Below are 14,321 nucleotides of genomic sequence, written 5' to 3'. Positions count from 1 at the left end.
ATCCTGCCTTCTGGAAAGCTCAGACCACAGTTGAGACCGATATATTCGCCCAGGAATTTACAAACCACTGGAAGATGTTGGCGTATGTCGTCCGGCGCTGTCTCCCTGTCTTAGTGGCGCAGGTCATCTTGTTGCTATGTTCACTTCTCTTGCTGCTGCTCTATTTCCGTGTTCTACTGCGTGACTTATTGCCTTGAGTTTGAATTCTGCGTTGTACGCGTGTCTCTTAATAGGAGCCATTTTGTGGTCTTTACAGATGTAAACACACAAATGAAATGAAACGTAATATCCGCGCGCTTCTTCTTCTATGGGTGCGGGTGGTTGCTTACAGTAGAAGAAGAAGCGCTTCCTCTTCTATGGGCGCGGGTGGTTGCTTACAGTAGAAGAAGAAGCGCTTCCTCTTCTATGGGGGCGGGTGCTTACCTTGGCGGTTGCTTACCATAGAAGAAGAAGCGCTTCCTCTTCTACGGGGAAAAAAGATGGCGGCTGTTTACCGTAGTTGCGAGACCTAAACTTTATGAAAATGAATCTTAATATTAATCCATATATAAAGCGCACCGGGTTATAAGCCGCACTGTCAGCTTTTGAGAAAATTTGTGGTTTTTAGGTGCGGCTAATAGTGCGGAAAATACAGTATGTAAAAAAAAATGTTCAAAAGCTTTGAAAACAATATAAGAAAAGTCAAATGTAATGTCCAATCTTCTTAAAAAACATTTAGATAGGCTCAATTCTTCAACCAACAAAAACACAAAAGGACACATACACAAAGATTTTAGCCAAGAACACCAACCTGCCAAATGCTCCATGATGCTGTGGAACAAGCGACGTTCTAAAAATTACTTTTAAAAAGTAATTATGGTTACTTGTTACTTTACCAAAAAAGTAATTGAATTACTAACAAATTACTCTTTAATAAATGTAATTACTGACTAGGGAAAGTAATTATTGAGTTACTTAAAAAAAAAAAATTCACATTTCTGGCAAAATGCAGTTGAGATAAGTTAGAGTGTGCGTCTGTGTTAGTGCATTTTAAAAGGCGGTGCCTGTTGCCGTGTGACGAGTGTGAGCTGTTTTGTTAGCAGAGCAGGCTAGCAGCGGTAGTTTGTCGGCTCTGAAGGCAGCTCTTTTGAATCTTTCACTGGTTTGTGTTACCCCTGCTTAATAAATAGATTGCATGTGCTTTCATGGCTGTACGTTCCTGTCAACAAACGGGTTATTATTTGAAAGGCTAGTTTGTCACTTCTATCATTGATTTGTTGATAAATGTCCCCTCTGACCTTAAAAGTGACTTAGCAGTGCAGTTTGTGTCAAGTTTTAAAAGGTGGTGAAAAAAACGTTTTTTACTGACCAATTTCTCCAACTAAGAGCTTTCTTCCGTGTTGGGAAGGCTGAGTCAGTCGGAGTGTGTGAACTTGGAGGAGCGGGGCTCACTTCTGTGCATGGCGCAGGACGAAGGGACACAACGTCACACACAGCTTTCAGCGCGCACTGAGTGATCACTTCTACATCAATTTGGTAATGCCTGTTATGAGTGTATTTCAAACATGTTATACATGTGGGCAAACATTTTACCTAAGTTTGATCAAATTTGGATTGATTTCTTTTCGGAGCAAAATGAGATGAAAGGGTTGAAATCCCTACTAGCACATGTGTAACTGTTTCGTTTTTTTTCAAGTCGCACAGTGTATTTTTAGTCGCATTTGCGAGTAAATTTGTCGCACTGTACACCCCTGCGCACATCAACTTAGAACTAGTGCATTCAAACTCGGGCTGCAGGATTAATTGACATCGAATCAACGTTGAGGTTTTAAATGGTGTGATAAATAACTGCAAGAGGGTGGTGTATGTTGTTGTAGAGCTGGGCGATGAGCCCTTTATTAATATCTCGATATGTTTAGGCCATGTCAAGATACACAATATATATCTCGATATTTTGCCTTAGCCTTGAATTAACACTTGATGCATATAATCACACCAGTATGATGATTCTATGTGTCTACATTAAAACATTCTTGTCCATACTGCATTAATATATGCTCATTTTAAACTGTCATGCCGAGAGGGAAATCACAACTAAGTCAATTTACCAAAACTGTATTTATTAAACAATTATTAAGCAGTGGCACAAACATTCATGTCATTTCAAAACAGAAAGTGCAAGATTGTCAGAGACCATTTGAAACAAGCTATTAGTGCACTTTTGTGCATGATGTCACTAAGATGACATATCAAAACAACACTAAATTAAAGTGCACTTTTTGTACAGAATGCCACTACAATATTTTAAAACAAATACAGTGCACTTTTGTGCATGATGTCACACAAAATATTTCAATAACTGTCAAATAAAAATTTGCTGCATAATAGGAAATAGGGCTGGGCGATATGGCCTTTTTTGATATCGCGATATTTTAAGGCCATATCGCGATACACGATATATATCTCGATATTTTTGCCTTAGCCTTGAATGAACACTTGATGCATATAATCACACCAGTATGATGATTCTATGTGTCTACATTAAAACATTCTTCTTCATACTGCATGAATATATGCTTCTTTTAAACTTTCATGCAGAGAAGGAAATCACAACTAAAAAAATCACTATTTTTTTCCATACGGTGTTGATCTGGAAATGTTTGCCTCTGCATTTTGATGGTGGGGACGTGTGGCACCAAACGGAGATATTGACGTGCGGAGTGAGCACTCTTCATTGTCTAGCGGGTGACTTTTCAAATGATGCTATATTAGCAGTGTAGCCAAGTGTCCTGGGTTCGCCTATACAGTGTACTTATCTAATAAAATAATAAACCGGAGACATTAGAGCAGGTTCGGTAGCCACCGCTTCTTTAATGTCAACATCACACACCTCCTTCCACAACCACACACACACCCTACATCACAGCCCTACGGCAACTCTGGAGAGACAAAACTCCTCCTCCTTACCCAACATACTCCGGTAACTTGGGACACCCTGAACTGTTTGTTACAGCAGTAATGCTACTTTTTATAGCAACGCTTTTGCCCCACACTTGACAAATTACGGTTGTCTGTTCGACATATTCCCACTTGAAGCCAAACCACCGCCAGACGATGGACCCCCTGCTGTTTTTCTTGGGAATTAATTATTCCTCCATTTGTTACCAGATTCACACCTTCTTTCTCTTGTATTACCACTCACACGGCTACGCTAGCATCACAGCTAACGTTAGCCATGCTGCTACCTCTCTGCTCAAGGAGGGCGTATACGTATGTGACGTGTCTAAGAAGGTGCGCTTGCTGTCTGTGAGAAGGAGAGACCGGAAAGAGCGAGGAGAGCCTGTAGTGTAATGCCCGCAGCTAAAAGCAACTGCGTGAGAACGTATACTCAATATCACGATATAGTCATTTTCCCGCGATATATCGCGTATATCGATATATCGCCCAGCCCTAATAGGAAATCAAATAGTGTATGTCCTTCGCTATGTGGTAGGTTACTGCGGACGTTGTCTCCCGTTGTTGACTATTTGTTTCATACGGTGTTGATGTGGAAATGGTTGCTTGGGCATTTTGTTGGTGTGGCACCGAACGGAGATGTTGACATGCGGAGTTTCAAGCACTTTTCATTCTCTAGCGGGTGACTTTTCAAATGATGCTACATTAGCAGAGCTGCTACTTTTTGTAGCAACGCTTCTGCCACATACTTGACATATTACTGTTGTTTGTTCAACATCTTCCCGCTTGAAGCCAAACCACCGCCAGACGATGGACCCCGTGGTGTTTTTCTTGGGAATGGATTCTTTTTCCTTCATTTGTTACCAGATTCGCACCTTCCCTCTCTCGTATTACCACTCGCACCACAGCTAACGTTACCCATGCCGCTACCTGTCTGCTGCGCGAAAGCGTATGACGTTGCACGCACGACAGTATGTGACGTATATAAGAAGGTGCACTTGTTTTATGTCGCTGTGAGAAGGAGAGACAGGAAAGAGTGAGAAGAGCCTGTAATGTAATGCCCGCAGCTAAAAGCAATTGCGTGAGAACGTATACTCGAATACTCACGATAGTTATTTTCTATATCGCAGAGACAAACCCGCGATATATCGAGTATATTCGATAAATCGCCCAGCCCTATTTTGTTGTATTTTTTCTCTGCCGTCACCGGCATTTGAGTGACAGACATGTGCGCAAATGAGAATTGTTGAGCCTTGCATTTGTTCGTCTTACATTACATTGTAATCACTGCATAGTTTTCATCTGTTATTTTTTCAGTTTAAGAGCACAATGTACTCGCTGCGTGCCGCCATTGTTGTTTGAATCAAACAGTCGCTTCGCCCCTAGGTCCCGTCTATGAAATCCCGCCCGGCGATCCTGACTGGTTCATTATTTTTTGCTACCTTGAAGGAGTTTGCAATGCCTTCGAGCCCAGACTCTTGTGTGGAGCTCAGCGAACTACAAGGATCTGGCGAGAGTCAGGTTAGGTTTTAGCAGCACAGGCGTGAATTCGCTCTTTAATAATGTTCCCAGGATTCTGTGTGTACGTGCAGGCAGGTTTTAAAGATAACGTACATGTCATTGTACATCTAAAGTCGATCAAAATAAACATAATACAGGTGTAATGCCACCAAGTCAGATATTGCTGCTTTTTACAGGCTTCTGATTGGACAAAATGTGCCAGACAGCAGGTGTATGCGTTTATGTGTAGACACAGACAGTTTTGAAACAACACTTGTGTGGATGGAGATTGTTTTAACTCCAAATATGTGTTTTTAAAACACTCTGTGTTCGTGTGGACATGGCCTACCACAGCTTCTCTACTAAAGAGGCCTAGTGGTTAGAGTGTCAGCCGCCCTGTGAGTTCAAACCTCGGCCGAGTCATACCAAAGACTAGAGATGTTCGATAATGGCTTTTTTACCTATATCCGATATTGTCCAACTCTTAATTACCGATTCCGATATAAACCGATAACGATATATACAGTCGTGGAATTAACACATTATTATGCCTACTTTTGTTGTGATGCCCCGCTGGATGCATTAAACAATGTAACTTTACCATGAATTGATTAACGTGTACCCCGACTTAAACAAGTTGAAAAACTTATAAGGGTGTTACCATTTAGTGGTCAATTGTACGGAATATGTACTGTACTGTGCAATCGACTAATACAAGTTTCAATCAATCAATCAAAAACAAGGTTTTCCAAAATAAGAGAACAACTTCAACTCCAGTTATGGAAAAAAGTGCCAACATGGCACTGCCATATTTATCATTGAAGTCACAAAGTGCATTATTTTTTTTAACATGCTTCAAAACAGCAGCTTGGAATTTGCGACATGCTCTCCCTGAAATAATCTTAATACCCACTACAACTATGGTACATACTATACTTTGACTTTCACAAAGTGCATTATTTTTTATTTTTTTAAACATGCCTCAAAACAACAGCTACAAAAACAATGAAGGCACACAGCTTCAGTCCAGAGCAGGGGTAGGGAACCTATGGCTCTAGAGCCAGATGTGGCTCTTTTGATGACTGCATCTGGCTCTCAGATAAATCTTAGCTGACATTGCTTAACACGATAAGTAATGAATAATTTAGCTGGTAATCACAGTGTTAAAAATAACGTTCAAAATATAAAACATTCTCATGCATTTTAATCCATCCATCCGTTTTCTACCGCACCTGTTCAAGAAGTCACATGAATGGTAAGAAGTATTTTATTTATTATTGGTTAGCTTCAGAATAACAATGTTATTAAAAAGAATAAGAGACTTATTATACTATAAAAATGTTGGTCTTACTTAAAAATGCACGCATCTAGTTGTATTCAGTGTTAAAAAATATTATATGGCTCTCACGGAAATACATTTTAAAATATTTGGCTTTCATGGCTCTCTCAGCCAAAAAGGTTCCCGACCCCTGGTCCAGAGTATACTCGAGCATACTTGCCAACCTTGAGACCTCCGAATTCGGGAGATGGGGGGGCGGCGGGGTTGAGGTGTGTGTGGGGTGGGGGGGGTGTATATTGTAGCTTCCCGGAAGAGTTAGTGCTGCAAGGGGTTCTGGGTATTTCTTCTGTTGTGTTACGGTGCGGATGTTCTTCCGAAATGTGTTTGTCATTCTTGTTTGGTGTGGGTTCACAGTGTGGCGCATATTTGTAACAGTGTTAAAGTTGTTTATACGGCCACCCTCAGTGTGACATGTATGGCTGTTGATCTAAGTATGCCTTGCATTCACTCATGTGTGTGTAGAAGCTGCATATATTATGTGACTGGGCCGGCACGCTGTTTGTATGGAGGAAAAGCGGACTTGACGACAGGTTGTAGAGGACACTAAAGGCATTGCCTTTAAGGCACGCCGCCAATAAAGTTGTCCGGGTGGAAATCGAGAGAAAGGTTGCCCCGGGAGATTTTCGGGAGGGGCACTGAAATTCGGGAGTCTCCCGGGAATATCAGGAGGTTGAAACCGATACCGATAATTTCCGATATTACATTTTAACGCATTTATTGGTCGATATCATCGGACATCTCTACCAAAGACTAAACAAATGGGACCCACTACCTCCCTGCTTGGCACTCAACATCAAGGGTTGCAATTGGGGGCTAAATCACCAAAATTTCTTCCCGGACGCGGCCACCACTGCTGCCCACTGCTCCCCTCAGCTCCCAAGGGGTGATGGGTCAAATGCAGAGAATAATTTCGCCACACCTAGTGTGTGTGTGACAATCATTGGTACTTTAACTTAACTTCTCTACTAAAGAGGCATTATTAGCATGACACTCCCTCTGTTTGGAGACCAGATCCAGGCTTGTAATTAATATCCAAATCTTTTACGTATGTTTGTGGGGTGGGGGAACACTTGTCAGAGAATGCCAGCTGTACGTGCAGTTTGTTACTTGATCAATCTAGGACACAGACACCATATGGGAGGAGGGGGGTGTGTGGATGTTTGTACGTTTGGGGGAAGGGCAACAACAATCCGAACACCTGTTGAAACTCGTTTTGTCATTAGGTGACAGTCTGCTCGAATTCAAGAGCTGAAATTAGTCGTTTATAATTGATTCCTTTAATTCAGTAGCTAAGTGTTACGTGTGCGGTTGGTGTTGCATAATATTAACCTCATTATTACAGTCAGGTTACAGTGTCGTTAGTTCAAGTCAATTATACATTCCGGAAATTAAAAATGTACCAAAATGAACCCGGAGTTAATGATAGTTAGTATTGTTGGTGACCACGCCAAAGTTGGCTAGCTTGTGTTAGCAAACAAGCCAGCGGGCGAAGTCCGACTCATTTCGGCGCGACACAACCGCAAATAACAAACAACGTAAAATGGTGGTCGCTCGGTAGCCTTACCTTCAGTAAGAACCGTGGAGCACATTAGTGAAGAGGCCAGCAGCGAGGAGACACGCCGCCGTCGTTGATGCTGCTGCCGCTCCTGCTGCCATCTTGTTCCCACGTCGAGGAGTACGACTCACTTTTTTTTTTTTTTTTTTTTTTTACACATTTGCAGCTCCAAAATAACACGGATAACTCGCAGTTAAGAGCGCCATGCCGGGATTCTTCGTTTTCCGGGAGTCCTCGGTGTTGTCAAATGTGGTCTTTGGTTGTGCTGAAGGCGAAGAATCGGCGTTGGTAAACTTTTGCACGCCTTGTGGCTTGACGGACGTGTAGCTGCTGTTGCTAGCTGTTGCTTCGTCTCATGTGTGGAATGTTAGGTAGGGGAGGGGGGAGGAGGGGCGTGGCCAGAAATGTCAAGCGGTGACAACTGTCCAAAAACATATATGATGACTTCATACCTATGTCACATTCTTTGTCGACTTTGTTGTGTAAATGCTGAGGAGATGGAAGCGGTTATACAAACACACTATTCAGTTACTAAACAGCGTACGGTGTTTTTTGTCTGTGTTTGGAAATTAATGCTAGTCCTTTTCCCTAATCGGCCACCGTAGTTGACCACTAAGGCAGTATATAAATACATATATTTTAATCAACGTGCGTGTGACGCATAAAGGCAATGACGCATAGCTTGTTCAACTATTTCGCCAGAAGATCATAGCAAAACATTTCATGACATTAAAAATGTTATTTTTAATCAATTTGCTGTTTCTTTATAATGCGGTTATCCCTTTCAAAATTGCACTTGTGTCCAAACAAACGTCACGTGACTGCAGCACTTTAAAGCAGGGGTGTCAACTTCAAGATTGTTTTCTTTTGTTTTACTTTGGGCAAAAATAAAACAAGCACATTCTGAAAATGTACATCCATCCATCCATTTCCTACCGCTTGTCCCTTATTATCACAAATAATTATCTTGACAAAACACTTCAAGTTAGTTGAAAATTCGGAGGCAATGGCAACTTACATGTTGTCTCTGTATATCTACAGAGCCATTTTAAGTCACAAAATACTAAATAATCCCTGCAAAAAATGTTCTATAGAATCTCTATAGAAATATATAGAACGCTATAGAATTTCGTCGGAATTTCTTTAGAACTGAAGATTCTATAGAATATGTATTCAAAATTCTATAGACATCAGCTTCATGTGCTGGAAGGTCTTTTCACTGTTCTATAGAGCTGGGAATTCTATAGAATATCCTATAGAAATTCTATAGACATTACATTATCTGATGAAAAGTCCATAGATTGTTCTATAGAACTGGGAATTCTATAGAATGTCTAACAGAAATTCTATAGACATTACTTTATCTGCTGAAAGGTCTATATATTGTTCTATAGAACTGGGCATTCTATAGAATGTCTAACAGAAATTCTATAGACATTACTTTATCTGCTGAAAGGTCTATAGATTGTTCTATAGAACTGGGCATTCTATAGAATGTCTAACAGAAATTCTATAGACATTACTTTATCTGCTGAAAGGTCTATAGATTGTTCTATAGAACTGGACATTCTATAGAATGTCTAACAGAAATTCTAATTCCAAGTTCCATGGCCACTCAACAAAGGAGGAAGGAAGCAGTCACAAACCAAATACGTGGCAAGAATTCTGAGATTTGGTGGTAAGTTGAAAACTTTTCAATTCAGTAAAAATAATAAGTTTTACCAGAAGTACATTAAATATAGATATATTTAATATAGATATATTTAATATAGATATATTTAATATAGATATATTTAATGTACTTCTGGTTTTACACCTTGAACTTTCGACTTTGTTTATGTAAAGTTAAATTTAATTAATATAATTTTTTTCTTCCATGATTGATAGTAATTTCTCATCAGTGCAGCCCTGGTATACTGAATGTTTCAATCTGCAATGCTGAGGTGATTGTCGTGATAGTACAGACTTAACCTTGACAATTTTTTAATATGGCTGTATAGATCATAAAAACTAAAAAAAAAAAAAAAATTAGGGCCGTTTTTCGATTTGTATTATATATGGCAGATTTGAAAACAAACAAAAAAGGGTTGATTTTCATTAAAATATTGCCATAAAATTGGGTTGCGTGTTTTCCTTTAATGGATTTTTAATTTTTACAGATAAACACAAAAATCGAATACACGTTCATCCAAAATACAAAAATGCGTGGTTAATGTGTGATGACAAATTGAACCGGAAGCAGTATTTTAGCTTTTCCTTTGCGTTTAAGCATGTTTTAAGCAACGGTAACATCTTTGTTCAGCAGGAGTCCTATTGTTGTTTTAAAAAAGTGTCATTAAATAGTTGTTCAACTTATGTTTCAGAAATAAAAACAACAAATGGCATTTAAGAATTGAAAATAGAATGAATGGAAGGTACACGGACCTGGTCCGTCGCGGCCATCCGTTTTTCATTTGGAATAAAACAATTATTTTACATAAAAATACATTTTCCCCAGTTTTTGGTTCGATAAAAAAAATAAAAAATGGATAGTTATCCATTATCCAAATGTATTAATGTGTTTGAAAATCAAAAATAGAACTTAAAACAGCAAGTGGCAAACTATTTTCTCTATTCCCCGTTCAATGTATTTGCATGGAGAAATGATACATTGCACATGCGCAGTGTCTCTTTTCAGTTTTCCCTATCCCTGTCTGTGAGTGACCCGATACAAGCATGACAGAAGAAGAGTGATGTGACAAAGAACCAATAAAATGTGTCACTTTACTTGTCTATGGACATTTAAGAAATAGAAGGGCACTCTTGACCGCGACAAAATTGTTTTGACGGCACTCCCTGCTAAAAATGTTCTATAGAATTTCTATTTAAAAAAGTGTATAGAATTTCTAATGAACTTTAGGACTGAAGTTCTATAGAACAGGATTCTAAAGAATGGTTCTATAGAACAGGATTCTAAAGAATGGTTCTATAGAACAGGGTTCTAAAGAATGGTTCTATAGAACAGGATTCTAAAGAATGGTTCTATAGAACACAATTCTGAAGAATAGTGCTATAGAAGAAAGTTCTAAAGAGTAGTTCTATAGAACAGGCTCCTATGGAATGGCTTTCTGTGGAATACGGTTCAGAATGATGTAGAAATGATTGGGCAGGCATTCTACAAAATCTGTGGTCTAACACTGGCAATGGAGAAAGACAAATATTGCAGTTGAATGAATGTTGACTTGTATTTATTATATACATGTAACTCAAATCTTGACTTTTGCTCCTGTTGTATATAAAATGTCAGATTGTCAGTTTGTGTGAAAGGTCCAATTCTAGTACTTGATGGGAGTCCCCAGTTGGTTTCAAACCCAAAACCTTCAGGATGAGGCACTGAATGGCCAGTAATAAATGTCAGCAGCATAAATCAACATGATCACCGCGCTTCCCCGACTGTTAGAGACGGCTAGACGTCCAGCAGAAGGACGGTGTCAGCTGACACCGTTCTTTGCATTCATCTTCTGATGTTGTTCCGTACTCAGACGAGGATCCTGAAAAGAGACACTGCGCATGTGCAATCCACAGGAATCGAGAAGAGAGTTGTCCACTCGTTTAAATTCTCATTTTCAACTTTCAAACACATTATTCAATTAGGATACCAGATAATGCATAACGATCCATCCATCCATCCATCCATTTTCTACCGCTTATTCCCGTTGGGGTCGCGGGGGGCTCTGGAGCCTATCTCAGCTACAATCGGGCGGAAGGCGGGGTACACCCTGGACAAGTCGCCACCTCATCGCTGGGCCAACACAGATAGACAGACAACATTCACACTCACATCCACACACTAGGGCCAATTTAGTGTTGCCAATCAACTTATGCATAACGATCCATTTTTTTATTTTTTTTATCAAACCAAAAAACGGGGACTGTTGATTTTTATGTCAAACATTATTTTTCTGTTTTAAAGGAAACACAGATGCCCTTGACGTACATAATTCAAGCAGGTTGAGTTACACTCTATGTCCACTTTTTTTTTTTTTGACAGAGACATTTTGGGGCCATGAGGGTGCCAAAGCACGACATGTTCGTAGCAGAGGATGTACAAAACCCAAAACCAGTGGAGTTGGCACGACTGTAATTCGTAAATAAAACAGAATACAATGATTTGCAAATCCTTTTCAACCCATATTTAATTGAATAGACTGCAAAGACAAGATATTTAATGTTCGAAGTGAGAAACGTTTTTTTTTTGCAAATAATCATTAATTTAGAATTTAATGGCAGCAACACATTGCAAACAAGTTACATGGCCTTTCCTTGTAACAACACACAGTAAACGTTTGGGAACTGAGAAGACCAATTTTTGAAGCTTTTTAGGTGGAATTCTTTCCCATTCTTGCTTGATGTACAGCTTAAGTTGTTCAACAGTCCGGGGGTCTCCGTTTTGGTATTTCAGGCTTCATAATTTGCCACACATTTTCAATGGGAGACAGGTCTGGACTACAGGCAGGCCAGTCTAGTACCTGCACTCTTTTACTACGAAGCCACGCTGTTGTAAAACGTGGCTTGGCATTGTCTTGCTGAAATAAGCAGGGGCGTCCATGATAACGTTGCTTGGATGGCAACGTATGTTGCGTCAAAACCTGTATGTACCTTTCAGCATTAATGGTGCCTTCACAGATGTGTAAGTTACCCATGTCTTGGGCACTAATACACCCCCATACCATCACAGATGCTGGCTTTTCAACTTTGTGCCTATAACAGTCCGGATGGTTCTTTTCCTCTTTGTTCCTGAGGACACGACGTCCACAGTTTCCAAAAACAATTTGAAATGTGAACTCGTCAGACCACAGAACAATTTTCCACTTTGCATCAGTCCATCTTAGATTAGCTCGGGCCCAGCGAAGCCGGCGGCGTTTCTGGGTGTTGTTGATAAATGGCTTTCGCTTTGCATAGTACAGTTTTAACTTGCACTTACAGATGTAGCGACCAACTGTAGTTACTGACAGTGGGTTTCTGAAGTGTTCCTGAGCCCATGTGGTGATATCCTTTACTCACTGATGTCGCTTTTTGATGCAGTACTGCCTGAGGGATCGAAGGTCCGTAATGTCATCGCCTATGTGCAGTGATTTCTCCAGATTCTCTGAACCTTTTGATGATATTATGGACCGTGGATGGTCAAATCCCTAAATTCCTTGCAATAGCTTGTTGAGAAATGTTGTTCTTAAACTTTTCGACAATTTGCTCATGCATTTGTTGACAAAGTGGTGACCCTCGCCCCATCCTTGTTTGTGAATGACTGAGCATTTCATGGAAGCTGCTTTTATTTCCAATCATGGCACCCACCTGTTCCCAATTAGCCTGTTCACCTGTGGGATGTTCCAAATATGTATTTGATGAGCATTCCTCAACTTTCTCAGTCCTTTTTGCCACTTGTGCCAGCTTTTTTGAAACATGTTGCAGGCATCAAATTTCAAATGAGCTAATATTTGCAAAAAGTAACAAAGTGTTCCAGTTCGAACGTTAAGTGTATTGTCTTTGCAGTCTATTCAATTGAATATAGGTAGAAAAGAATTTGCAAATCATTGTATTCTGCTTTTATTTACGATTTACACAACGTGCCAACTTCACTGGTTTTGGGTTTTGTAAAATGGCAGGTTTTACGTTTCGTTTATGTCAAGGGGGGAGGAGCCACAGCCCCGCTTTACTGTGTACCTCATGCTTGGCCTCACTGTAAACTGTTTGCTTGCCTAACAGAATTGCTATTGCGACATCCAGTGGATTTATTTAAAACAGCAGTTTCTTTCTTGAAAAATTGCAGCTAATTTTTTGCTTGGCAAACTCATCTTGCGGACTGCGGGCCGGATTAAACCTGTTTGCTAGCCGTACATTTGACAACCTTGCATTGAAGCCAATCGAAATGGCGATACCATTTGTGTATACTGGCGTGATTATGTTGATATTTTTCAGACTACTTCTGTGTTTATTTTCACAACTGTGTTTTTGTTGTGTTGTTGACATTGTTTATATATTTTATTCAAAAAAGGTCAGTTTTTTGCTGTTGAAAAAATTGGTCAGTTTTTTGCTGTTGAAAACATTGTCCTACAGATTTTCCTTTTTATCCATCCATCCATCCATTTTCTACCGCTTGTTCCCTTTTAATGAATTATTAAATCAAGTTTGTTGCTTAAAAAAGTGCTTTCCTGAAATATTTTTCTCATTATCAAAAAATTCAAACTGTCCATCCATCCATCCATCTTCTTCCGCTTATCCGAGGTCGGGTCGCGGGGGCAGCAGCCTAAGCAGGGAAGCCCAGACTTCCCTCTCCCCAGCCACTTCGTCCAGCTCCTCCCGGAGGATCCCGAGGCGTTCCCAGGCCAGCCGGGAGACATAGTCTTCCCAACGCGTCCTGGGTCTTCCCCGTGGCCTCCTACCGGTCGGACGTGCCCTAAACACCTCCCGAGGGAGGCGATCGGGTGGCATCCTGACCAGATGCCCGAACCACCTCATCTGGCTCCTCTCGATGTGGAGGAGCAGCGGCTTCACTTTGAGCTCCCCCCGGATGACATAGCTTCTCACCCTATCTCTAAGGGAGAGCCCTGCCACCCGGCGGAGGAAACTCATTTCGGCCGCTTGTACCCGTGATCTTGTCCTTTCGGTCATAACCCAAAGCTCATGACCATAGGTGAGGATGGGAACGTAGATCGACCGGTAAATTGAGAGCTTTGCCTTCCGGCTCAGCTCCTTCTTCACCACAACGGATCGATACAGCGTCCGCATTACTGAAGACGCCGCACCGATCCGCCTGTCGACCTCACTATCCACTCTTCCCTCACTCGTGAACAAGAATCCGAGGTACTTGAACTCCTCCACTTGGGGCAGGAATCTGGAATCATTAAATGTTTTTAAGATTTCTGAGTAAAATGTTTCTGCATATGCAATACATATTGGAGAATGTCCCACTTACTGCACTTTTAAAAAGTGAAAGTTAAACTTTAAAAAGTTGAA

The 14,321-nt window shown here is 40.6% G+C and overlaps 1 protein-coding gene across 2 annotated transcripts in view; it reads right to left on the bottom strand.

The window, feature by feature from the left end:
* Positions 1-7,921, bottom strand: part of hipk3a (homeodomain interacting protein kinase 3a) — a 58,401-nt gene extending 50,480 nt beyond the window's left edge. For both annotated transcript variants that reach the window (XM_061969809.2, XM_061969810.2), the window contains exon 1: positions 7,338-7,921. In XM_061969809.2, coding sequence (XP_061825793.2) covers positions 7,338-7,362 — 25 coding nt within the window. In that variant the 5' untranslated portion in view covers positions 7,363-7,921. The remainder of the gene's footprint in view (positions 1-7,337) is intronic.
* Positions 7,922-14,321: the final 6,400 nt, after the last annotated feature.

The sequence above is a fragment of the Nerophis lumbriciformis genome, linkage group LG10, assembly GCF_033978685.3.
Source record: "Nerophis lumbriciformis linkage group LG10, RoL_Nlum_v2.1, whole genome shotgun sequence".
Taxonomy (NCBI): Eukaryota; Metazoa; Chordata; class Actinopteri; order Syngnathiformes; family Syngnathidae; genus Nerophis; species Nerophis lumbriciformis.
The sequence above is the reverse complement of the archived record's forward strand: the minus strand, read 5'-3'. Positions and strand labels throughout refer to the sequence as shown.